This window comes from Alligator sinensis, unplaced genomic scaffold (assembly GCF_000455745.1).
Source record: "Alligator sinensis unplaced genomic scaffold, ASM45574v1 scaffold1089_1, whole genome shotgun sequence".
In the NCBI taxonomy this organism is placed as follows: domain Eukaryota; kingdom Metazoa; phylum Chordata; order Crocodylia; family Alligatoridae; genus Alligator; species Alligator sinensis.
Genome location: NW_005842030.1, coordinates 600,350 through 626,887, shown reverse-complemented (window position 1 = coordinate 626,887; position 26,538 = coordinate 600,350). Strand labels below are relative to the sequence as shown.

Sequence of the window (26,538 nt, the reverse complement as noted above, 5' to 3'; positions counted from 1 at the left end):
GGAAAGATTACAAGCATCCAAAAATATTTTAATGATATGGAAGCGTCAAGGATTTTAACAAGTAATTACTCCTTTGATGAAAGAGGACCACAGCAATAAGCAAGGCATGTTCCTGAATCTCGGGCTTTAGACTGATTGACTGTTCTGTGGCAGTTAATTTTCTCTAATTGCGCAGGGTCAATGAAACATCCTTGACTTGCTTTAAATTAAAAAAAAATAAAAAGGGCTTCTTTGTAAGATCAAGGAACAGGGGAGCCCCTTTGTATATCGTTATGGAGTAACAGTGGTGACATTCTTAAAAGGACATATAGGTCAGCACGAGGCAGTGTGATCAGACCCTCCTGCTAATGTTGTACATGTCAGTGCTTTACATTTCAAAAACTCTCAGGATTTCTTCTTTTCATCTCCACTTGCATTGGAGAAGATTGGATCAAAAGGTAACAGATAAGCACTAAGGGGAAAGAGAAGATGAAAAATCATTTTGCAGAGGCTATGTCCTTGAGATTCAGGGGCCTGATGTAATGATTAGTCCCCCCTTCCCCCATCTCACTCTCCCAACATTTTTTTTTTTTTAAATAAGCTTTCTGTAACTATGCCTTCTTATTCTGGGCAGCCTTCAAACTAGTCCTCATGGCCAAGAAGAAAGGCATATTGTGCTTTTTAAAATTTTGCAGCAGATGAGGGGTTAAGTACCAGGCTACGAATAAACCACTCTCTTGTCCTTTACACATTGCCTCCTTTGGAAAGATTAGGAATAAGTGAAACATTCAGCATACAGGATTTTTGCTTGGTTAAATGCAGGGTGTGCATTTCCAAAATGAAATTGCTCATGCCATTTTGGCTTTCTTAATTATTAACATGTTTCTGGTTGAAATCTCTCCCTGGTAATCCTGGCTGGTTGAGGGTCAGACTGATTTCCTGCAGGCTTTCCTACTGCATTAATATAAACCAGGAAGTCAGTCAAGACTTTAGACTAAGTCACTTCTTATTTCAGGCTGGAATGGCAAATTTCATGAGCAAACTCCAGTGTGGTTAAAATCAAGAAGTTATCCTCTAACAAAAGTCCTCTATTTTAGTCAGTTTGGCTTAAGCCTGCCATTGGACCTTCCTGATTAACTAACCCCCTTTGTTGAAAATGTACAGGGATCTCCCTTACATTTTAATTTAGTTTTGGAAGATTTTAGTGGTTTGAAAAAGGTTCCCTGTGTTTAAACTCACCCCCAAATGATTAATCTCTGATTATTAGCTGATACCTTGCAATATATAGCCTAACAAATTAAATCCTAGCAAGGCAAAGGTGCTGCACACGCTCATCTCCCATCAAAGTCAATAAGGACGGTGGGTGCTGAGGTTCTCTGAATACTGGATCATTTCTTTCGGTGCAGCTCAGTTACAGAGGTTCTCAAGTCTCTGCAGCATCCGTGCCTTGCTCACCCAAGTAGCATGCATCTATTGACATTATTAAAGTCCATAAAATGTAGCCATAGCAGGCTAAGAGTCATCTCCTTCAGTGCTTCTGTCACAGGTGACTTTGAAGCTGTTGTCCTTGCTAATCACAGGCAGTTGCAGGTTTTTCATATCATGTTCATCCTGGCCCTCTGGACCCAGAGCTTTCCCCAACACCCACTGGGATGCACTAGGCTCATGGAGAAAAGACAAAGAAGAGGCTAAATGAATTCTCCCGGCACTGCTTTGAGATCAGACCCAAGAAAGACTTATCCCTTCAGCCAAATTTTGAGTGGCAATGAGGCTTAACTTGAAAGTAGTCCCAGCTGGACTTAGCTTATAATTGGGACTAATTGGGGGGGGGGGGTGCTTAATTGTTCAGATCATTAGCAGTTGATGATTCTGCCTACCATTCTTAAAATGGCAGGGGAATCTCTTGGAAAATCTGGTGAACATCCCCTTCCACCATGATGTTCCCTTTTGCCTAGTTGAAACAAGTCTGTTTTTAATCCCCTTTTTCTCTGTGGCCAGCCCAAAGTCCTCACAAGGGGACACGGTGGCCTCCCCTTCTTGTCTTAAAACCAGTTTTCTTTCTTAAAGCAGCACCTGAGAGTGTTTCAATTAAAAACTCACATGGGGCTTAGTCCTGCATTACCAGCTCAAGTAACATTTAGTGGCAGCTGAAGAGATTTCTTTCTACAGTCGTGCTCACTTTTTTAATACCCCCAGACCCTCCAAATGTCATTTATTAAAACCAGGCAAGCAAAATAGACAATCAAGGACACCGGCCATAAGAGCGCAGGACCGATAATCACAAGAAGCATGGGTCTGGGGAGTGTTCAGCTTCTGCAGAATCCAGCCTTGCTGCTAAAGCCCTGCATGGTCTTGCGGCTTTATTACATAGGCTGTACAGGGGAGGAAAGGTTAACTTGCTTTGTCATTTCACAGCATACTTTCAAGCAAGCTGCTGTTATGGAATGCAAAATACTGTCTGTACCCATAGTGGTCATAGCTGTGTCACAGACTTTAGAGCCACATAATAAATAGTATCTACCTGATCAGACAATTATGGTTATTTTTTGGGTTGAAAAAACAGAGAACTCTTTCTTTCCTCACCCTTCAAATGTTCAGTCTCCCCGCCATCCTCCTTAGAGCAATGTATTCAGAACAGACAAAGTTCTGTCTTCCCACAGTGACAGCTTTTCAGTATCTTAAAATGTCATGACTCTAATATCTGGGATATTATAGCTTTGCAGGGCTAGGAAGAGGTAAAGAATAATTCTTAGCTCGCTAGTGGGACTTACTTCTAGACCTGGAAGACCCCTGTACATTATACATTGGAGTACTGGAATTACTTTAGCTCTCTTTTCTCTCATACACACACACATACTCTTTCATATGAGCACACACACACACTATATTGAGGCTGTTTAGTCTATCCATCTGCCTTCTAAGCCACGCTAGGGTACAACTGTATATGGTTCAGGAGATATGAAAACCCATTCGAATTGCTTTAAACAGGTTTCACTTATATTCAAATGAATTGGCATTCACAATGAAGGATATAAGACTGAAAAAGTCCCCTCCTGATCCAGTCCCCTACAGTAAGAGATAACCAAATCATGTAATGTTTTTTTATAAGCATAGCAATCCCTATGTTAAAACTATTTGGGATTCTCCTCCTTACCGCTCCTCTTAGAACCTGGCTCCTTTAAGATTTAGAAAATAGAAGATTTTTACGTTTCTTTTTTCCAGCATATTTCTTCAGCTCTTTTCCCTTCTGGTGTTCATTCCCCAGTTGCATATTGTATTTCCTCTTAGACTGTTTTGGACTAAGCTAAACAAGGCAATTTCTTTAGTCTCCTCTACTAAGATGTTGTCTCAGTGTCACCGTTCATTGTAACTCTTCTCTGTATATGTTCCAGTTTGAGCTCATCCTTTCTGAACTTAGGTGACCAGAATTATACACGTTAAACCAGAGGTGGTCTTCTGGGGCTCTGTACACAGACATTTATACTATTTCTGCAGAAAATATTTAAGACCATATTTGCCTTTTCCCTAACCTCATCACATGGGCAGCTCAAAATCAGCCTGTGACTGACCCATAGACCCAGGTCTTTCTCCTACTCTGAAGTCATGTTAAAAGACCATGGACTTTGCAGAGTCAGGCACTCAAAAGTTAAGAAAAGCTAAATAAAGATGCTCAGACAACCAGGGTTGCCAACCCAAGAACACTTTTTTTTTTTACTGACAATCTGGAAACTTCTTATCAACAACCAGTGGTGTAGGTTGTAGCTGTGTTGGTCTAAGGACATAGGCAGACAAGGTTCTTTGAGTGAATCCAATATCTTTTATTAGACTAACTTAAATAGTTGGGGGAAAACATTTAAGCAAGCTTTTGGGTTTAAAAACCCTTCTTCAGGCTGAGGAAGTTTCTGCAGTTGATGTGTGCTCTTCCTGGATTATTAACAAGCAAACTTTTTTATTGACATGTTTTTACTGATATATGTTCAACATAATGTAAATGTAGCCCTTTTCCCAGGCCCTGGCTGGCATTTGGAAGGGCTGGGCTCAAATTTAGAGATTTAACACCAGCAATAGTAGAAAAGTTTGGCTGTCACTGAAAAGTTTGCAAATTGTTAGTAAAAAAAAAATGTTCTTGATTTGGCAACACTGCTTGACCGTAGCAATGATTTTACCCTGTGCTACCTTCATCACAGGGTCCCCTAATCACACCTACACCTTGACACCCATGATTGCACCTTGTACCATGCTGCCTCCCATTCCTAGCCCACCCCTTACCTTAATTCCTGCCAAACTCACTCCCCACATCCCAGCATGGATCCCAACCCACTGCCATTCTTCCTACTTCCCAGGCTTATGGAGCTGTTCTGGCCATGCTTTTCTGTCCTGCCCAGGGCTTCACAGTCCTACCTATACTCAGGGTGAACACAGAGCAGCCGTGGCAATGACTGGGACACTGCAGCAGCAGCACATGGCTGGGCCAGGATGGGAAGAAGAGACACCAAGTTGCATTCCCATTTAGATACCAAGTGCTGCTGTTCTTCTCAATCTATCCAAGGACATCATTTAATCTTATTCTGAAAGCAATGCCAGAGTTTCAAACAAGCTCAGTGTTTCTTAGTTTTCTACAGATGGCTCCATTTTTTTATGGATTTCACAGACAGGCATTTTTAGCCTCTTGTTTTACGGACTGTCCATAAATTTATACACAGTTGGCAACCCTGCAGGAAAGCAGAAGTCTTCCCTCTTGGGGGTATGCATTATGATACAGGGTTTTTTGTTATACAATGACATGCTTTTCTCTACAGGAACTTTGCCTCATTCAGTGCTCAGGATAGAGAGTGTTCCCAGATGGGTAGCTTTTTAATAGTCCTTTTTTCCCATCACTCTTCAGTATGTGACCCCCACATACCCCCCCTGCATTAAATGTACACTGTTCACTGCATACAGAATCATTCATTACCTGTCAGATTTTTTGCTGACACACTTACCATGGTATCTCAGTGGTTCACCATTATTTATTTTCATGACATTCCCCATGAGGTGAGGTGGTCACATTATTCCCATTTTACATATGAGAAATTGGCATAGAGATATTGAGGCCCAAACTTTTGGGGATATTTTTTGGTTCCCAACCTGAGATACTAAGGGCCTGTTTTTTTCAAGGTACTTGAGCCTGTTATGTTCAAAGTGGAGCTCCCATTGACCTCAGGCACAGGTATGAACCCTCAGCAGTTCAGCAAATCAGACTCCTGGGATTCAAACTGAGTACCCAAGAAATAAGGACAGTGGCCACCTGTGAAAAGCCTTGTTCTAGGGATTTGCCCAGTTTCACAGAGGCAGGGATACAGTCCTGGTTCGAGGGACTTGCCCAACTCAAGGGCGGAGGTAGGGATACAGTCCATTCCCCTTAGGGGAGGTTCAGTTGCCTTAGCTGCAGGACTCTCTTTTCCTTTCCTGTAGTTCCCTATAGTTTCCTGCCTCATTCAGCTTGCATCTTCCAACTTCTGCACCAAATAATTCAGGGAACCTGACAAGAAATAACCACTAGCGTATAACCCTGAGCCAGTCCCACTTCTCCAATAAACACATGAGAGCCATGTGGGGGAAAGCAGAGTATGTGAGCAGGCCAGGAGAGACTATGTATGCATAATGGGGTCCAAGTAAGAGTGCACAGGTGAGCTTTATTCCAGGATTTCCTAACTTCTGAGTGCTTGTCTTAGCTAACTGGGTTTTGATGTTTCATTTACTGCGATGCTATTTTTAAGGGATTTTTTTAACAAACTAAAAAAATCAAACCCCACAAGATCGTATCTTGTGGAACGATCCTGACTGCCCCAACCTGGATCTGGAACTTCTCCCCTCTCAAACCAGGAACTGAGTCCAGGAGTATTTAGTTTTTACATTTGTGAGACATCTGTAGATATCTATGAAACCTACCTACAAGGTGTCTCTTCCCCTTCTCAGGACAGGTCCTCACAGAGGATAATAGCCTACTGCTGCTACCAGTCACTCTGTGTGCTCAAGTGATAACATCTTATCCTGCTCACCCCTCTCTTACCCATCTCCTGCCCTTCTCTCTCTTTGGCCGTGTCTGACTTTCCCCTCTCTCCCTGCACGGTAAGTCCTGCACAGCTGGCCCATGACAAAGTTGCTTTATGAACATTGAACATTCAGAGCCCAATAAACTCAGAGGAGCTGTGAGGAGATGGACAATGACAGTATCTTTGGAGAACATAGCTGCCAACCCACAAGTCTCTACTGAATATGGGTGAACCATGAATTTTCAGAGGCTTCTAATCTGGCCAGATTTGGGTAGGTTTTTAAAGGGAAGCCAGACACCAGGACAACCACTGCCAACTTTCAAGTCCCTGCTCAAATGTCTTTGGCTTCCAAAAGGGACAATTGTAAAACAACTGAGCCAATTCCAAAACAACTGAGCCATTTTAGCTGAAACATTTGAAATAAAATTAAAAAGCCTGAAAGAGATGTAGAGATCAAAAAATTAATTTCACAAGTTTGCCCCCACACTAAAGCACCCTCATGCCCCAGCCAGCCACATCAACATCTACACATGCAGTGCTGCGGAGTGAAATCTCTGCAGCAGAATAGTACCACCCTGCTGTGGAGTAGATTAGTTTACTCCAGCCTAAGAGCCCTGCATGTATAAATGCTGAGACACTTACTACGGAGCTAAACATGTCTCATGTGGATGTGCTCATAGTCTGTAATGGGAAACATCAAGTGGCCTTGCTGTTTTGACTATAGGCTGTGCTATCAGCTCTATCTAAATATAAGTACTAACATTTACCTGTGTGTGTGTGTGTTTGCATGCGTGCATGCACACACTATACCCATATTTAATGGACTGACAACATATGCATGTGTGTAAACATAAAAAATATTTAAAGTCCTTTTTAAGGTATTTTTCTTATTCTGTCAGACCCTTGTTTAATTGGATCCTTGTAACTTAAGACTTTGAAAGCAGATGGATACTAAAAAAAGCACCCAGTAAAAATGTTAAATGCACTATAAATCCTGTTTTTAAAATCAAAATAGCATTTCTCAACTGCATTTTACTCGTGCAGAATACTTAATGATGCAGTAAGCTATAAAGTTGGTATCTTTGCTTCCATGGTCATGTTGATACACTCTTCATAGTCTATCTCACCATCGTGTTTCCTCTGTCCATTGGTGCATGCCCAGTAGAGTGGGCTTCAACATGGAGCTCTGCATTCTATTCCTGCCTTAGTTTAAAAGCCTGCTGGGTGACCATAACAAGCCAGTTCACTTCCATGACCCTCAGTTTCCCCATCTCTACAGTGTGGATAATAATAATAATGACCTCCATAATAATAAAAATAATGAGCCCTTTGAAACCCTTTGAGGCCCATGGATGAAAAGGACTGTAGAGGCCAGGCAGACCCCATTTTGATTACTGTGCTGATCTGTTTTAAAGGAAGGACTTTACTTTAGACCATCGCAGCAAGGGATCAACTGGTAAGCAAGGCAAAGCCTGGTTAGCAGACAGAAAATGACTGTAATAGTTACTAAATTATTATCCAAACATCATGTAACCTATATGGCTCCACAGCTGGCAAGCTATATCACCTTACCAAAGAGAGAGAGAGCTTGGCTGTGCCATCCAGGTTCTGCTGCCTTCCATACAGCGTTGAAAATCCCCACCCAGCATGAAGTGTAGAGGACTCCAAACCCTTAGGCTGGTGACACTGTAGGGTGGGTTACAGCCTGTGCAACTACTACCCTGGAAACCAAACTGCCTCGCTATCCCAGCAACTCATCATTCAACTAGTGAGGGTGAGGAGCAAGTCCCATAAGCTGGAAGGGACTAGTGTCAGGGATGGTGACCACCCTTCAGCTGTCCAGTGGTGCAAAAGAGGCAAGAAACCCTGTACATGGGGAGGAGAAATAAGTAGACAGCAAAGGAAAAAAAGCTGTTGTAACCAGCCTGTTGCAAGTTGTTTCTCTAAGTCCCACCCCCAGGGCATTTGAATTTGTGCTTGTTTTCCTTGCAGAGGGGTGCCCAGGCTTGTGCAATGGCAATGGGAGATGCACTCTGGACATGAATGGCTGGCACTGCGTCTGCCAACTGGGCTGGAGAGGAGCGGGCTGTGACACTTCCATGGAGACAGCCTGCGGGGACGGAAAAGACAACGATGGAGGTAGGAGCCGAGCGCATACGGTCCATCCGCCTCCACACACCCTTTTCCAAGCAAGGCCGGCAACCAGTTGGGAGGACAGTGTCACGGAGAGTCCTTCCTCAGCAGCTGGTGGAGAAGGGGAAGCAGGCTCTGCCAAATTAATTTGACTTGTGTTGGTCTGAACTGAAGTGAAATGAATGCGGTGCTGGGGTGACAGGGCAGAGGAGAGCAAGGCTTATGTTTCCCCAGAACCACGGCATTGCAGGTCAGACACTGGTGATGTGAATGTCCCTTTGCTTCATGCCACTGTGACACAAAGGGGCCAGAGCTTTGCCTCTCTGCTGCGATTGCCACCAAGGCTCTCCTCGGTTGCTATGAACCTGCATATGGATATGAAACAGCAACTTAGAGGCTTAAATGGCTGATCCCCACGCTCCCACCCCATCCAATCCCACTCAATCCATACTTGATTGATTCTAGTTCTGTCTATAATGATGACAGGCCTGTGAATCAGAGCCTAGCGTAATGCAAAGTTAATATTCATAGTTATCTCATTACAAAGGAAACCCTGGTACAGTGTGAAGGTTTGAATTAGAGGGCAGGAGATGAGATATTAAATTTGAGGCATAAGGGAGGCTGCATAATTTGTTTTGTTGTCACTCAGCAAAAGGCTTTGTAAACCACAAGCCTGGGCCAGGACCCAGACTGTGAAGTGGAGACTACATTTGCAAGTGTCTTGTTTTATCATATTAAGAAGAGCAGGGCATTTAAAAAAAAAAGAAAACTCTTAAGCCAAGTCTGTGATTATCTGTTTCGCAGCAACCGGGATTTTGATTGAATACTTAAAATGCTTGTGCACATCTGGCATGGTAAATGGACCAAATTGTCCCCTTAGAAAAGATTGGGGGTGGGGGAGAGGAATCGGAGCCCCACACAAAGAGCACAAGCTGTAAAACAAAGATCGCTTATTCCCTTGCATGAAACCGAATACCACTGTATAGGTTTTTTTCTATTTACAACTGACACAAGGCAGCAATAAAGTTCACCACACCAGATGTGTAAAAATATGGTAAGTATATCCAAGCATAATCCCAGCTTCTGTGGAAAAAAGTTGTCATATCTTGGAGAGAGGGCAAAAAACCCTAGGAGGTAATCCAGCCCAGAGCACAATGGAGCTCACATATGTAACATCAAAAAGAGCATGGTCAGACTCTTGGTATGTGAGGCTGTAGGGGGAAACCTAGTCAGAAATGCCACAGTCCAAAGTACTTATTACATGGGGGCACAATGGGTAACAGTTACCTTCAACGGGACTGTTGCTCGACTTGTTCCTAAGGCAGTAAGCATAGATCAGAGAAACAAAGGCAAGTGTTGTGATTGTTCTTCAGGCAATCACAGTGCCAAGAGCACTGAAGGAGCACTGGCTAAAATAGTCCTGCCTTCATCCTAGAGAGCACCCAGGGCACATGTGGGGCCCGGGGCCTTGCAATGGTGCAGTGGTGCCTATTAAAGGCAGCATTTGGTTTATTTCTACATATTCTTGGTATGGCAATGCAGAGCTGGTCACAATGCAGCCTTCAGCTACGCATACCAGTGTGGAAGCAATGCAAGTCACTTCATTCCCAGAATAACCTTCTCTGCACACACAACCTCCTTACAAAGAAGTTTTCGCTTTGAAACAAGCTGGGGCTTCACCCCTGTCTGCTGCACGTGGACTTTTGCTCCACTTGGGTTCCCCATGCACTGGTTGCAGAGCCTTCTCTGAAATGGGTGTCTGTCTGTTCATCCAAATTCCTCCGGGTAAGGGGAACCTGAAGTGCAATTGCTTTCATTCGGTACTGGGGAACGTCTAACCTACAGGGGCAGAGTAACAGCTACAGGACGTGGCTTACTCTTCAGTAACGTGAAGGCTACTCAGCCCCAAAGAAGCAAAGTTAGGTAAGTCATGGCCAAAGTCATTCAGAGACTGACTCAATGTAGGAGAATCTTTATTTCAGTTAGAGCAAGGGTATTCCCAAGAGCTCTCCTGCCAAAAATGTAGCATTTGTCAGGCCTGTCAGTGCTATTTCAGCACCCTGAGTCCCATTAGCTGTGCCTATGAGGGACCTCTCAGAGTAAGTCTGTTGACTGTTGATTGAACCAGAGGTTACATTACCCTAATAAAGAGCAGCCAGGTATCCAGGTTGTAGCCCTATTGGTCTAAAGGAAAAAAGCAATCAGGACTCATAGTAGAGGTGATATCTTTTATTAGACCAACTAAATCTTTTTCTGCAAAAATCTAGTTGGTCTAATAAAAGATATCACCTCTACTATAAATCCTGATTGTAATAAAGAGCGGGTATTCAACTCAGTGTCACTGCACAGAAAACAGCAGAAAGTGGCCCACCTTTAACTAGCCTAAGTAGTGTACAAGGGATTTGCAGGAATTGGAGCATTTATTGCTCCAAATGGCAGAAGTGTTTCCAAAAGGTGTGCAGAGAGGAAGCAGGAATCCCCTTGAGCGACCCTCTTGTACTGTGGGATGTGGCAGAACTGCTCTGTTTCAGCATCTGCACTCTGAATGTGTCTGCTGTGGCCCACCTGCCAGGCGGTCACAGCAAGAAAGCCCTGGAAAACTGAAGCAGCCAAGGAGACTAAATGGGGGAATGCCTGTTCACCAAAACACCCCAAGGGATGACAAGGTCCAGTGGTCACAAACTCCTCCAAGACCATTTTAGGCTGAACATAAGGCAAAACTTCTTTACTGTGCGAGCCCCCAAGGTCTGGAATAGACTCCTCCCAGAAGTGGTGCAAGCACCTACTCTGGACACTTTCAAGAAACATTTGGATGTTTATCTTGCTGGGATCCTTTGACCCAGCTGACTTCCTCTCCCTTGGGCAGGGGGCTGGACCTGATGATCTTACAAGGTCCCTTCCAGCCCTAATGTCTATGAAGTCTATTAAATTGTCCCTTGAAGGGGTCTGGAAGTCGATTTAAGGGTGTATGCATATCCTCACTTTAGCTCAATGGGCTGTTTCATTTCTAGCAAGCATATCTCCTACCAGCAGTTACCTCTGCCAGGAACAGTGGGTGGGGAATATCCCACACAGCTCATAGCTCATGCTTTGTGTCTCTGCTCTGGGGGAGCCATTGCCCTGCATGAATTGCTGTTAAATTCAGAGTTAAAGAGTTAGAAGTGTTTGGCCAGTTCATCAGTTTTATAGTCTAAAGATCCCTTGCTGGCTAGAGTTTCTAGGGGAGCTATCAACATGGACCTGCAGTCCAAAGGTCCTGTCTGATTTACATATAAAGGCTTTATCCCTGCTTTTGATTTTCTGCAAAGAAGCTGGGTCCGAACCTGGCAGGAAAAGTTCTAAGGTTGAGTAAAACCCCTGAGTCCTGCAGGAAGCAGTGCTGACTACTTGGTAGATGGCTTCCTTCCCTTTCATTCATGATTTGATGAGTTTCTTTCTGTAAGGCATTTAGTGACATTTGAATGTAGTGGGTAAAATCCAAGTCCTGGCAACACCTGGGCATAAGAGTCCTCATGACACCGCTGGAAGAAATTGCTGTTCTTTTGCCCTTTCTGGATTCCTACTTTAATTGTCATCCCTACCTTAATTCCCCTCGCAGTTTCAGTGGGGCAGGATAGTTCTTCATTTCTTATTACATGATCCACAGAGTGGTAGACACTTTGCTTATAACATGCAGAGGGGTCCTTTGGGATCAAAAATGCTATGTAAATATAAAATGTTATTTGTAACATTGCTAGCTAGATTTGCTCAATCATGAGGGAGGGAGGGAGAGGTCTTTGATCCTTACATGTAAGTCCCCAGAAAAATCTCTGGTGCTTTCCTCCAATTTAAACAGGTCCACGGGGCTGTTGCTAGTGACTTCTGGAACTACTGGGCATTTAAAAACTGTTTTTATTTTTCCAATTAGAGTAACCCTGATCCTTCCCAGCTCATTTAGCATACCAGAAGGGCCCTCCTATTTTTACTTCTACATACAGTGGGGTCATGATATTAGCTTGATGATTTTCTCTGGAGACGTGACAGAAGCACTCTACTATTCTCTTTCTTCTGCAGTAGCTGAAATAGCTGCACCTCTGCCCCCCCAGCTTGTGTCTTATTCATAAGGTATGAATGATGCACAGTGTTACCACATATGAATGTCAGGTTTCAAACCATGCAGGTCCCCTCCTTCTTCTTTCCAAGTGCAACCTGTGTTCAGCTTGTTCCTGCCCACGTATCTGAGAGTCCCACCTTCCTTTCCTCCACCCTGCTCCTTCAAAACCAGTAACTTAAATAACAGACCATCAAACAATCAAGCCATTGCAGTTTGGGTTTTTGCCTTTCTCTGATGCATTTAGTAACAGCTGCTCCTGGCACAAGATACCAGGCCGTCTAGAGCAATGCTCTGACCTTATCTGATCTGAAGTCTTAGAGCCAGGTTCTCAGCTGGTGGAAATCAGCATTGCTCCAGTGACTTCAGCAGAGCTCATTGACTTCAGCTGAGTTGGTCAGTGTACACAATGAAGCTCAGATCCTGTAGTTTTGCTCAGTAGGTTGACCAGCAAGTCACGGTGGTAGGAGGAGAGTGGGGGGTGCCTGACATTCCTCACCGGGGAGAAATCTGGCACTGTATACCAAGGCCTTTCTTACCAAACCCCTGGGAATGTTTTGGGAAGGGCTGGCCGGAAGACATAAGATGCTCTTGCGCTGCGTAGGGCCCAACTAGAAAAGAAAGGCAAGGAACCATTGCAAAGAAACAGGCAGCATCCCAGGAGACAGACAAGCAAAACTCCATCTTTACAAATGCGTTGGCTACAGGCAAAGTGATGAAGCTTTTATAATACACACTAGTTCCAGTCTCTTTCCTGCCCACATGCTGTTTAGAACCTGTGCTAGAAGCCTGCAAGGCTTTTATAGAGCAAGAAGATTGACTCTGGGGAATTTCAGGGGAGCTTTCAGGTTCCCTGAAACCATAAAAAAGGATGCATGAATGTGCTCGCTGCATTTACAAAGGGTGGGGAAGTGTTGGAAATGGAATGCACTTGGGAAAATAGCCATCATCTATTAACATTTACTGGCATGGAGAGATCCAGTCAGAAAACAGGGTCATCTTGGAAGACCCACTGAACACTGCAAAAGAGGAAGAAGGAGCAAGCTGTACCTGAAGAAGACCTGACTGGTGCCACCCCGTTGTTTGTTGGAAAACATTGGCTTGATGGAGAATCACTCCTTCCTCAAGTAAGAGAGCAATGTGAGGAGTTCTCATTTTCCAGGTTTTCATTCTGTTGCTCTCTGGTGGGAGAGGTGGCAGTCAGCTCCGTTGGGAGCGTGTTGTGACTCTATACGTGAAGGTACTCCGAAACATAAAGCATATCAAACTTTTTGCTTCACCCCAGGAGAACTGAGGGTCTAAGAGAGACCACCTCTGTCATTCTCCAACTCTGTGGGTTGGGAAGTTCACAATACTTTTGGCTAATTTGCCCAGGCCAAAATGCCTCTGGTTGGTATCATGGAATAATAGTTGCTTCTACTTCTGCGGCCAAAGAAGCATGTCATTTTGGCACAGCCTGACTAGGTAGAAATGATTGAGAAAAGGAAGGAGTCATGATAATGCTGCGGTTATGCACAACGAAGCAAAGATAGGGATGGACTTTCTCTGGATAAGCCCGAGGGGAAGAACTGGATCAATTCCAAAGGAATCACCGTCACCATCGCTGCCAGCTCTTCTGGCATCAAGAAGAGCTCGGAGGATGCTGCAAGCTTCAATAGCCAGCCACTGGGGGTATGTCTAAAATGGGGGAGCAATTTGTCCTAGCCAGGCTGTCCCAAGCATGCCCCATTCATGCACATTAAACCTGGAAGTCTTCCAGTGAGGCCTCTCCAGAGCACCTCGGTCTCCAACAGTCTGAGAGCGGGTGCTGGGGGGGACCCCAGAGTGGGCTCATTGGTGCATTTCTCAGTTGGGGTGCATGTCGGCAGGGCATGCCTGTGGAGGGGGCATCCTGGCTAGTGCACACTGCTGTCATGGAGTAGACCCATCTGTGCTACTCATTACTAGAGCTTGGTCACCTAAAGCAATCCAAACAGTTCTTATATCTTTACTGTTTACTTGATCTTCCCCACTCTCACTTGTGTATCTCAACTCATGAAGGAGATGCAGAAGGGTATGAACTCTGTAATGTAAGAATGTTTTTGTTTTAATGATGCATCTGCTCAAGGGCTCACACTGTGACCTAGCATCCCAGATGCTGCTGTGCAGAAAGCTGCTTCTTTTCTTATCATAGACCCCCTCCCACCCCAACCATGTGCTGGGCACTTGACAAAAGTGGGTAAAGATATATTCCTGTTCCCAGAGAGCTAGAAAAGAGCTCTAATTCTGAGCACTGTGAATGGACAGGTAAAAACTAGAGCCAGTGTGTAGCAAGAGAAAGGACAAAGGTCACAATGATAGGATGATGTGACTCCACGGAAAGGAAGATCTCATCTCCATCTTTTAATTGCATTTCTCTTTAGTTTTCCTTTGACTCCTCACTCCTTTTGCATGGCCATGCTAATACAGGGCCAGATGCTTCATCTCTGCTTTCTTTGCCAGTGGAATTCATCCCTGAGCAGAGCACAGCAGAAAGCCTCTTCACCCCGCAAGTCCCATCGGTGTCAATCAGGTGCTGGTCCTTTGCACCCTACATTAGTAAGGATTAATCAGCATGAATACTCACATGAGTGATGAAGTAAGTCTGATGCAGCCTATTGGGTTTGTTTCTTTGGCCTGGGTTATGTAGGAAGTCAAATGAGGTAATCACAGTGGCCTTTCTGGCCTTTACATCTCAGAAGCTGTGAATCAATGAGACAGCAAGAATAATCAGCTGTGTTAACTCTAGCTGCAGGCATCCATAGTTTAAAATCTCTTCTTCTCTGTCTGTGTAATACATCTGAAATCATTATAGGGCACTTAATCATCATTTTGACAAATAATGTTGCCAGGAAAGGAATTATGCTGTCATAGAATGGTGACAGAAACGAGAGCGAGGGAAAGGAAAGGAATTATGCTGTCATAGAATGGTGACAGAAACGAGAGCGAGTGAAAGAGACTTACTAGTTAGGGTCAGATGTGTTGTTTTTAATGCCTTTTCCTCCTGTCCAGACCAAGACAGTGCTCCTTAGCACATGAAGGCGGCTACTGGATTTTTGTTGCTGACTATGATGCACAAGATTTTTCCTTGCTGCCCTCTCTCAGTGAAATCAGTGGCAAAATTCCCATTGACTGCAGTAGGAGTGGGACCAGCCCTTGAATTTGTCACAAGGACTCGTTGAAGAGTGCAGTGCCAAGGTTCACCAGACTCATCCCTTTCAGAACAAATGACCCATCTTCCTGGTTCCAGTTAGGTAGAAGAGCCCCATAATCCACTGTCCATGTCGACACAGTCCCATTCCTGCCGCGGATCCATCACGGCACTCTACATGCAGCACCTGTCAGGCTTTGCTTAAATACATAATAACATTCCTAGCTGAAGGTTATTTGCATTCTGCTATTGATGTTAGCATGACGGATTTTTGTTGCAGCATCCATAACTCTGTAGAAATGCTCTATTATTCAATCTCACGGAGCTAAGACACTGCCCATTAAATCAGCCAACACAATTGTGGGGCCATGAAAAGTCACAACTAATTTGAAATTTTATTAGCTCTCAGCTGATCTTGTTTACAGCAGAAGCAGTCTCTTGAAAGCGGCTCTTTGCTTCTGTATAAAATGTTGATCCTTGGCACCTTGCTGGCGTTGCTTGCGGGAGATGAGAATCTGGGAAACTAGGCTGTGAAAACTCGAAAGGGAAATACAAGTCCTGGGGGTACTTTGTGGCCAGCAAGTGCTGAGAGTACCCACAGGGAATTCAGGAATGAGTTTCGCTGGTCCCTGATTAGGTTTTTGTGGGTGAGAACATGACAGTCTGAGTGCAGGAGGGAAAAAAAAACACTTCGCACTTGTTTCATTGAAAGGGAGAATAAGTATGAGAGCCAACCTCTCCACATAACCAGGAATGGCCAGTGGGCACAAAGGGCACCTATACACATGCCAGGTGCCTGCTCCAATTCTTGCTAATTAGCATGCATTGGAGCAGACTCGATTAATTAAGTCAGCTGGAGTGTGCTAACTAGCACACTTCAGCAGCCTTGACATCACATGTATTCAGTGTTCCCGTGCTTCAAAATGGTAGTGGGGATGCTTTAACTTAAGCTCATTGAATATATGAGATGCTGCAGGTGCTTTAATTAGAGCGGCTCCTGAGAGCCGCTCTAATTAAAGTGCTCCTTCCCACCGGTCCCAGAGCACATGTAAAGACACCCAAAGTTTCCTCAAGGTTAGTGATTGGCTTTGCACCTCAGGCTCTTAAACCAGGCCCAGGAAGGGGAGCTTTATGAGGTGTATGGAGTGGAGGCAGGGGGGTTGCAAATAATGTAGTACAGTCAGAAAGCATCTCTGTGTTTATGCAGCCTTTGGACCTTCGGGAATGTGCACCAGGGCAGAGCAGACCCAGGCCCCTGAGGCCAGGTTTCTCCCCTTTCACACATATGCAGCACTCCACCAACTATCAACCAGGGCAGCTGGGGAAATCCTGATGTCATAAATCCTGATATGATAAAGTAGGCAGGGTGGTTCCATTTTTTAAGAAAAAGAGCTACTTTGGCATTGATCCTGCCAGTCCTTTCCATGCAGGGTGCTTGTTCTCCAGATTACCTAACTAAGTAAAGCTCTGAGATTTTGGGGTAAGTCCTGTCGATAAAAACCCCAGTGTTGATTTAGGGGTGTAGACTGTAGCCGTGTTGGTCTAAGACATAGGCAGACAAGGTTCTTTGGGTGAATCCGGTATCTTTTATTAGACTAAATTAAATAGTTGGAAAAAATTGGTGTTGATTTAGGACATTTGAATTTCTCCAAGCCACTTGAGTGAGTGCCACATGAGCTCTCAATTAGAAAACTGGCATTATATAGAGTTAATAGGGCCTGCAGTGCATAAAACTGGATCACTGACAGATCTCAGTATGTAGTTGCTAATGGGAAGACAATAGTGAATAGAGTTCTATCTAAGGGGGTCTTCCAAGGATCCGTTTCTGAGCCCAATACTGTTCTGTGTTTTAGTTAGCGATCTAGAAGGTAAAGGCAGATCTTTGTTGGTGCAAAGGTTGGTGGGGCAGTAAATATAGAGAAGAGGAGATTACTGTTGCGAAGTGATCTGAATCATACAGTTAAATAGTCACGATTCAATAGAGTGCTTTTGAATGTATGGTAATACATCTGGGAACAAAGAAATCTGTTTCTAACCTGGGAGACACTCAAAAAGAAGTGACTCAAAAAAGCATATGGGAATCATCTTCAATCAGTGTTTCTTAAACTGGCATAAGCAGCAAACTTCTAGAGGATATGTGAGGGAGGAATGGGAAAGCAAAAGGGAAAGGGGGAAAGAAAAAGAAAGAAAAATATTACTGATGACTCCACAGTAGTTTTTTGGTGGCTGGAGATGTTACAGTGCGGCGGTAGTGAACAGAAGGGTTACTTTCTTTTGTTATCCCTAACACCCAACTCATGGGGGCACACTGCTGCTTATCAAACTTGAAGGGGTATGCAACCCAAAATGGTCTGAGGACCATTCTCATAGATAATTTCCCCAGTGTGATTTCTCAGTGCAGTTCTGTGGCAAAAGGGGGCTACTATAATCCTTTCGCCATACAACATGAGAGGCGTATCATGTAAATGTAGTAATTTTTCTTCTCCATACACAGCATTACTAAGACTGCCCTTAGAGTACAGTGTCTTGTCATGGTGTCCTTAGTTCAAAATGGTTGTGGAAATCTGAGAGCGAGCTCAAAGGAAAGCCACAGCAAGGAGCTAGGGGCTAGAAAACAAGCTTCGTGACACAAGGCTTATGGAATTGACTCCTTCCAGCTTGTCAAAGAGAAGGGAGAGAGTTGATCCCCATGAATGGAGAAGGTAGGACCTTTACAGACCTGTAGGCAAAGGCATATCCAGTGGTTCATAGTTGGCATTAGACAAATTCAGCCTTGAAATAAAATGTGCTTTCCTAGCAGTGAGGATAATTAAAGACTGGAATGGATTATCGGGCGGGAAGGGAAGGAAGTGCACTCAGCATTATGTGGAGTCTTTCAAAAAAGACTCCATGGACAACTGGAGAGCTTTCTGAAAGATATCCTCCATGCTTCGTCCAGGTTCTGGGGGAGCCTCTAAATCCTGTGCATACTGGATGTCAGACTAGACTATTTCCAGCCCCAGAGTCTAGGTTTCAATGAAATATTTTGCAACCCTCCACATCTGGGATTTTCAAACTGTTCAGGACCCTGCAACAAATTCACTCACTGATCTGAAAATCTAGGGCCGTTCCATGACGACTGTAGCTCATCGGATTGAATTTACCCCGGCGCTCTGAGTTGCTTTGAAGCTGAAAGCTATGTAGACATGTGCCATATTTGAGACCTCCCATCTGAGCCTCACCCTGCGGGGTAGCCCTGTTCACACCGTCCAGCTGTTCGGGGGCTGTCAGGAGACCTGTCAGGACAGCCAGCCCGTGCTGCTGCTGAGTGTTGGAAATACTGTCACTCTCTTGTAGATGCAGCTCAGTCCTTTACCTCCTCTTGAAATTGTTTCAAGGAGGCTTTTTTAGTAAACCTCACATTGAACCTTTTCAGAGGTGCTATATAATATGACCCTCCTGTGTCTTTTTTTAAAGCTTTTTTCCACGATATTCTTCTCTTCTTTTAATACCACCCCCTGCTTTCATTTGTTTTTGTCTCCTTTCGATTATCAGGACATGGTTTTTTCTGGGTTTTTATTTTTTTTGTTAATTGGTGCACCACCCTGGTGCCTTCAGGTGGGAGGGTGGGCTCTTTCTAAATGTCATTTCTTTTCCTTACCATTCTGGCAGGGATCAGGGGATGCGAGGAGACATAACTGTATGCAATATCTTTTCTTATCGCTTACTGGAAGATGCCAGCTTGTTCGCTGGTGTGGCTCCAGACAATAAAAAGCAAATGCAAAAGCTATTGGGCTGGGCAGCTGCGTATCATTATTTATTATCTGGTTTGTAGTATGTGGCTCTTGCGGTTCTTTGTGATATCTGACACAAGCCCTCACATTTTCTAAGCTAAAAGAAGCCTTTTAGTCCTACAAGTCTCATTAAAGTCAATGGGAGTTGTGTAGCTAAATCCCAGGTCAGCTCTTGGGGAACTTAAGGGCTTTACAATGTGAGTGGCAAAACCCTTTGGTGCAGAGTTAAACCTGCCTTTGAAAACCCAAGACTGAAGAGTATTGGGTGAAAGGCTAATCTCCAGCCTGGGTCCAGCGTTCCCACATGCGCAAGGCATTTTTCTTACATATCTGTTCGTGAAATACATATCCGTCACTTCGCGCACAGACAAAATTTTCCTCCCGTCCTACAACTTCAGCTCCCAAACCGAGGCTCTGATGTCTGAAATAAAGACAGGGTAATGAAGAGGTATGGTACAGCAGGCTTGCCAGCCTCTCACTACAGTGTCTACAGCCTTAGAAAACATTATTAATGTGTGGGAGCAAATGACAAGGTGTCATCTCACTTGAAGCTGTAATCTTTACAGTACCAGGGTTGGTTTGGGGTTTTTTTTTAAATAGCTAGATATAGATAGGCATATTACTTCTATACCCTTTTTTTTTCTTTAAATTGTATCTTCAACTCCACCTGAGGTTTGACTGGAATCCTGCTAGCCTAATCATCTATAGCAAGTAAATTTTCTTAATTGGCAAAGAAAATATCATTAGAACTTCATCACCAGCCATCACAAGAAAAGGTGGATCATGTGCCCAAGCTACTATATTTGCACAGCAATTTTGCATGTCTTTATACAGACATCAAGGTATCAGCACAAACAATTGATGGGATTTTCAGAAGCATCCCAAGTTGCTCCCATTAACGTCAACAGCAGAGTTTAGGACCATCCTGAGTGCTTTTGAAAATCACACTCTGTGTGCATGCGTGTATGGAGGTGCAGGAGTGTGTGTGTGTGTGTGTGTGTGTGTACTTGCTCACGTCTGGACACAGTTTGCAAGATCTTTGACAGAAGAACATTGTGGTCTGGTTTCTCTGCAGTATAACTGTGCCAAGGATCTTGTCCTAGATATTGTAAAGCCCCTAAATAAAAGGTTCCCAACCTCTGGGCCATGGGCTGGTACTGGGCCGTGAAGGGTTAGCTGCTGGTCCACAGGAGGGTTGGCTGATGGACCGGAAGTCCAGAAGTGACCGGCATACTGCAGATCGGCAGTCAACCCTTTCTTATACTCAGTATACTGAGTATACTGTATATACTTGGTATACTGAGTATAAAAAAAGGTTGGCTGCTGGTCCACAGCATGCCAGTCACTTCCAGTCTGCAGTATGCCGATCTGCAGTTTGCCAGTCTGCAGTCACTTCCAGTCCGCGGTTGCCAGTTCACAGTCTAAAAAGGTTGGGAAGCACTGCCCTAAATTCTCCCAGAGCTGAGCTGGCCTGGCCTGGTAAGGTCTTAGTTCAAGACCAGAGCTCCTAAAACTGATTTAAGTTACAATGGAGTTTCTTTGGTGTAACTCCTTTCTAGTTAGGAGGCGCCCAGTTTATGCCAGTTTAACTGGGATCAGCCTCTAGCCTCCAGTCTGTTGTAAAAAGGCAACTTGATTTCCTTCCCACTGCTTCCGTAGAAACTGAACATACATTGTCTTGCCAAAACAGAGCCCCGGCCCTCCTTTGGAGGGGCCTTACCTCTAGGTGCCCTCCCACTCTTTATGCACATTCATTTCTTGCTTCTGTGCTGAGATTGCCAAGAGGATCCTAGCTGAAGTCTGTTTCCCTGATACAGATAATATCCAGGGACTGGCCTGAGACCAAAAGCCCATTTCACATAGGTTTGTGAGCTGCCATCACATGGTAACAATTTTCATTCACTATCAAACTGTTTTATTTGAACTGATGACTTAGGAGGGAAGGGCTCCATATTCCATTACCCAAGCCCCAAAACATCCAGTCCCTTAATCTGATTTAAGGAGCCATTTCAACCACATGCTAACCACTTGCATTTCTAGATATAATGCTTCACCAAACTCCCACTAAGCAATTGCACTTTTTTAATATATTTTTTTTTCCTCTCCCATCATTGCTGATTACCAAGATGTCTGTGAGCAGTGATGGCATCACAGAATAAACTGGGGAAGAGAGAAATGATCCTATAGGGGAAAAACAGGTTTCCATTTACACATGTAATGACTTGGCAAGCAGCAAAGCTTAACTCAATTAAATATGCTTTGGTAAGCTTTGCTTGGGTATGTGATGCTGCTGTTGCTCCAACCACTAGTAGTATGCTGCTCTTGTCACTACTAGTAGTAGTATTACTGCTGCTAATACTGAAGTTATTATTATAGTGCTACCTGTAAGGTACAAGATAGACTGTATGGGAGTATGAAGCCTTCTACTTTTCCAAAAAATAGATAAAGAAAAGGAAGAGAAAGGATACCCATCCTTTCCTTCCATGTCCTTTACCACCAGTGATTCTGGAGGGACCACTCCTCCCATTGTGAGAGGGTAGTTTGTCTTTCTAGGTAAGTTCTTAAACAGGTTTCACCATCAGTTTAGAAGACGCTATGGTGTTTATGTTAAGGGGCAAGCTTGCTTAGTCTTTCACCTCTCTGCTGAGAAAGGCAATGATAGTACCACGTGTGATAATGGTGGCTGTAATGTTCATATGTATCTGTAAGGAACTGGGCTAAGTTCCCACACTCATGTCACATAGCCTACAAAGATCACAAAGGTCTGCTGATTAACTGGCTGCCCAAGAGGTGAAACAATTATATACCCTGTTACCTACCCCTGGGACATTCAGTTCCCTTAATGATTTGGGGTCTTTAAAAGACTGATATTCCATGTCCCTGCTGCCATTAAAACATCCCTTTTCTTTCTGCAGATGGCTTGGTGGACTGCATGGACCCAGACTGCTGCTTGCAGCCTTTGTGTCACATTAACTCGCTGTGCCTGGGCTCCCCTGACCCCCTGGATATCATACAAGAGACGCAAGCCCCCATATTGCAGCAGAACTTGCACTCATTCTATGACCGAATCAAGTTCCTGGTTGGCAAGGACAGCACTCACGTCATCCCTGGAGAGAATCCATTTGAAGGAGGGTAAGTGAAAAATGTTTTTTTTTCTAATAAGAACTAAAAGCCTGAGCTCTTTTTGTTCCCCTTGAAGTGTGGGATGGCAAATCAGAAGCAGTGAAATCCTAATAGAGAATGGCAGAAAGATGCAAGAGACGGAAACTGTGTCATTAGCAGATTCCCCAGCACCTGCCTCTGGGAAGCAGAGTGCTGAAGAAGTCCATGACTAATGTAATGCCGCTGAACATCTTCTCACAGATAAGGTGCTCACAGATCAGGAAAAGCAAGAGACAAGAGACATGTTTCTAGACTGTCAAATCAATAGCCTCTCTGCTCAATTTGTCATTACGTTCTTGCTTCAAATGATAAAACACTCCACTCATCGTTGCCAGGTGGCAGAATTAATTTTCTATGTTCTGTCCATGTGTTTGTTTCTTTTATTAGTCCACCCTCTTGGGAATGGTTTTATTATTTCCAGCTCACATTTACCTCAACCTGTTGCCCATGGGTCAGAAACCACCTGTGGATTCTTGGAAATGTGGAGCTGCCCTCATAATTATATAAGAAGGGTAGTCTATTTGGACTGCATGAGCATGCCCCAACTTATATCCATTTAGACTGTATGGGCGTGCCCGAACTTATATCCATTTGGACTGTATGGGCGTGCCCCAACCTATATCCATTTGGACTGCATGAGCATGCCCCAACTTATATCCATTTAGACTGTATGGGCGTGCCCGAACTTATATCCATTTGGACTGTATGGGCGTGCCCCAACCTATATCCATTTGGACTGTATGAGCATGCCCCAACTTATATCCATTTGGACTGTATGAGCATGCCCCAACTTATATCCATTTAGACTGTATGAGCGTGCCCCAACTTATATCCATTTAGACTGTATGAGCGTGCCCCAACTTATATCCATTTGGACTGTATGAGCATGCCCCAACCTATATCCATTTGGACTGTATGAGCATGCCGCAAATCAGGCAGCAACATGCTTCTCCTGAGAATATGATCCCAATTTTCAAGGTTTCTTTCAAATCACTTAAGATTCCACTTACTCTGCTCAGGTATCCACTGACCTGGCAACACACCACCAACTAGCAGGAGAATAAGATGCTTCCCACCAGCACAAGCAGGCCAAACTCTTTGGGCACATGAGATGTTTACTGTGGAGTAACTAATTAGCTCTGCGGAGTAACTAATTAGCTCTGCAGGGCAATTAGGCTGGGTAAACAAATAAACTCTGCAACAAGATAGTACTTGTAAATACAGGTACTATTCCTCTGCAGAGTATTTTACTCCTCAGCACTGCACGTGTAGATGCTGGAGGGACTGGCTGGGCCATGAGGGTGCATCAGTGCAGGGTCTGCCTGCTGGCTAGCCCCACGCCAAACCACCCTCATGCCCCAGCCAGTCCTTCCACAGCACACTGGGCCAGGTAGGAGCAGTCCTGAGCTGGCAGGCTGACCCCAGGACCCCCTGCCAGCCAGGGCTGCTGTGACCTAGCTCAACACACTGCTGTCACAGACATACATGTGAACATAGTGCCCAGGAAACAATAAAATCTGGAGCAATAAGCTCTGGAGTTTATTGCTTTGCATTAATTGCCCATGTAGACGCACCCTTTCTGCCTGAGAGCAGCCAGTGAGTAGGAGCCATTCAGCCAGTATATTCTCTGCTTTGGATCCCCTTGTTCACGTGAATCTCGTTACCCAAAATACTCCACAGGAAGGAGTGCTCTGAGTGCCTGAAAAAAATTCAGAGGTGAATTAACTCTCAAGAAAGTTACTCCAGCATACGTGTTGTGTGTCTGCTACCATGGTCATTTTGCGGTAGCAGTTGATCCGAAGCACTCTGGGTCTCCTGCCACCCTGTGGGCTGTTATTGTTACAGCTCCAAATTTGGGCAGCCAGTTTGGGAGAGCCCGTGTTGTGTCCACTCCTTAGTCCTAAAAAAATTTACTCCAGAATAAACTTGTCATGTAGCCACATACTCTCAGTCCCTTATGGGTGCAGCCTTTTGAGATTTCTCATCACAAGCTAAGCAGCGATTAGAAATTACTGTTAAAGTTACGTATCTTCAGCATTTAAATTCAGTCTAATTATTTCCCCTGGATATTCAGCTCTCCCCACCCCACCCCAAAGAAAAGTGTTGCAAACATGCCATGCCACAAGTCCATATGGTTGACTCAGCACTTGCAGCTCCACAGCCACTAACAGCCACGGTGAAACTTATCTAGGATTACTCCATGTATCATCCGACAAGAGGATAGTGCCTGCAGCGCCCCATGGGCTCACCTTTTCCAATGGTCCTAGCAGCTGACCTTGGATGTGAGCCTCCTACAAGTACATCACTGTCGCTGAGACAGCTTGATGTGCTAACGTCCGTGATTTGTCTCACTGCCAAGCTCTTTCAGAAACCAAGAAAACTAATGGCAGTGCTTCGGATTAGAGCCAAGTGATCATTATATAGCAAACAAGGTTGCTTTTGTCGGCATTCACAAGACTGTAAATTTGGTAGCTAGATACTAAGCAGTCCCGATTCTTGGTGAAGCGTTAGTTTAGTGGATGTTCAGCTGTCAGATTGATGCTGGCCTCACATTTATTACAGTGAACGTCAAGCATTGGACTGCTGACTAAATTATTTTACTAATTTCCTTTTCAAGCTGTTATTTTTGGTGCGGGGGGAACATGCCCCATGGCTCAGCTGTCATTTGGAAACCTCATCACAGGGGAATCTGATGTCACTACAATATTTTCGATGGGCAGGAAGGTTTGTTATACATAGGTCTGATATTAGGCTCATGTTCGGAGCATTCCCTCGTACAGCAAAGAGCTGTAGGCTTCTGCCTCCACACATGCTGCTGCAATCTGTAACATCTCCTTAAGAGGCTGCTCTGCAGTAACAAGCAGGTATTGAGGGAAATAACATGTGTCACCCATTCACCTATTGTGCTGAGAGCAACATTCACTCCTCCACAGAGGACCAACACAAGGCCCGTGTACTTCTTAAGTGCCACTTGTGCCCTTAAAATAGAACCTAAGTGGTTCATAGGCCTTGTGTTAACTCTCTGCACAGTAGAAAATTTCACCTATGAGTATGCAAATTTTCTCCTCTCGAAAAATTTGAGCTCAAAAGAACCATCTGTCACATGAGAGGTTGGTGTTTTGTAGATCCCTGGCATGGAAAGCTTTTCCCTTGCCAGAATGGGGGGCATGCAAAAATTAAAGTCAATGGGATGTGCTCATAACCAATTATTTTCCATTTATTGCACTGGAGCTAGTAAATAGGCCTTCCTGGCTAATCTGTTTTTAAGCATGAAGAGTTCTACAATTACGGCAGTTGTTGATGACATTTTGCTCTTCTTTAAATATCAACAGAGGGCAATTATCACTAAACATGTCTTGCAAACGTGCCACCTCAAGCTGTGTTCACATCAAGTCTCGCAAGTTAAATAGTGCTGAACTCTGTGCAGGCACTCATGTGAAAAGCCAGGCGCCGCAGAAAGTAGTAGGGGTGACTCAGTAGGTGACACTATTGTCTCGAAGCAAAGTACCACACCACAGGTTGAAGAGATAGTGGGGCACTGCAATTTTAGGAGGGGGAAGGCTCACCAAGTCCCAAGCTGTTGTAGTCATGAACATCCCCTAGAGCGTTTGACAAGAGATGAGGATATTCTGAACTAACTCCAACCTTGGCCATTGCATCCCACCTATCTGACTTCCTCCTTTGGTTTCAATTGTCCACCTTCTACCCCATTGTTTTAGTTGAGGCCATTAAACAGCTGTCACTCGTCACCCTCGAGGGGTCAAATATACAACATGAGACAAATAGGATTTCTCCTTGGAGAGAATGTGGCCTGCACTTTGGGCTGCGTTCCCCCTGGGCATGTCTTGGTGCTCTCAGCAGCCTTTATAAGTGGGTGGTGGTTGCTCTTCCCATGTGCAGTTCACCATCCTTCTCCATTCAGCACCTGACAGAAGGAGGCTTCTTTCCTGCCTTATTCTCCATGGGGTAGGACTCCTTTAGCGACTCTATCTGGAGCTGCGTCCCTCTCCACTCCTACCTGCCCACCCCCCCACACCCTCATTGCCAACATAGCAGCATCTTCCAAAGCCACGGCTTAGCCCTCAGGGTCTTAATGACTGTCTGTTTATTGCTTGCTGTGGCATTTAATGCTATTCTTGGAAGGGAGGTGTTTGTCATCCCTGGTGAAACCATATAAATACAGTGCGCTTGCATTTC

The 26,538-nt window shown here is 44.5% G+C and overlaps 1 protein-coding gene across 1 annotated transcript in view; it reads left to right on the top strand.

Annotated features, from left to right (window-relative positions):
• TENM4 (teneurin transmembrane protein 4) overlaps window positions 1-26,538 on the top strand; it is a 520,289-nt gene that overhangs the window by 393,232 nt on the left and 100,519 nt on the right. The window contains 2 exon segments of the mRNA XM_025202552.1: window positions 8,007-8,153; window positions 22,095-22,311. Coding sequence (XP_025058337.1) covers window positions 8,007-8,153; window positions 22,095-22,311 — 364 coding nt within the window.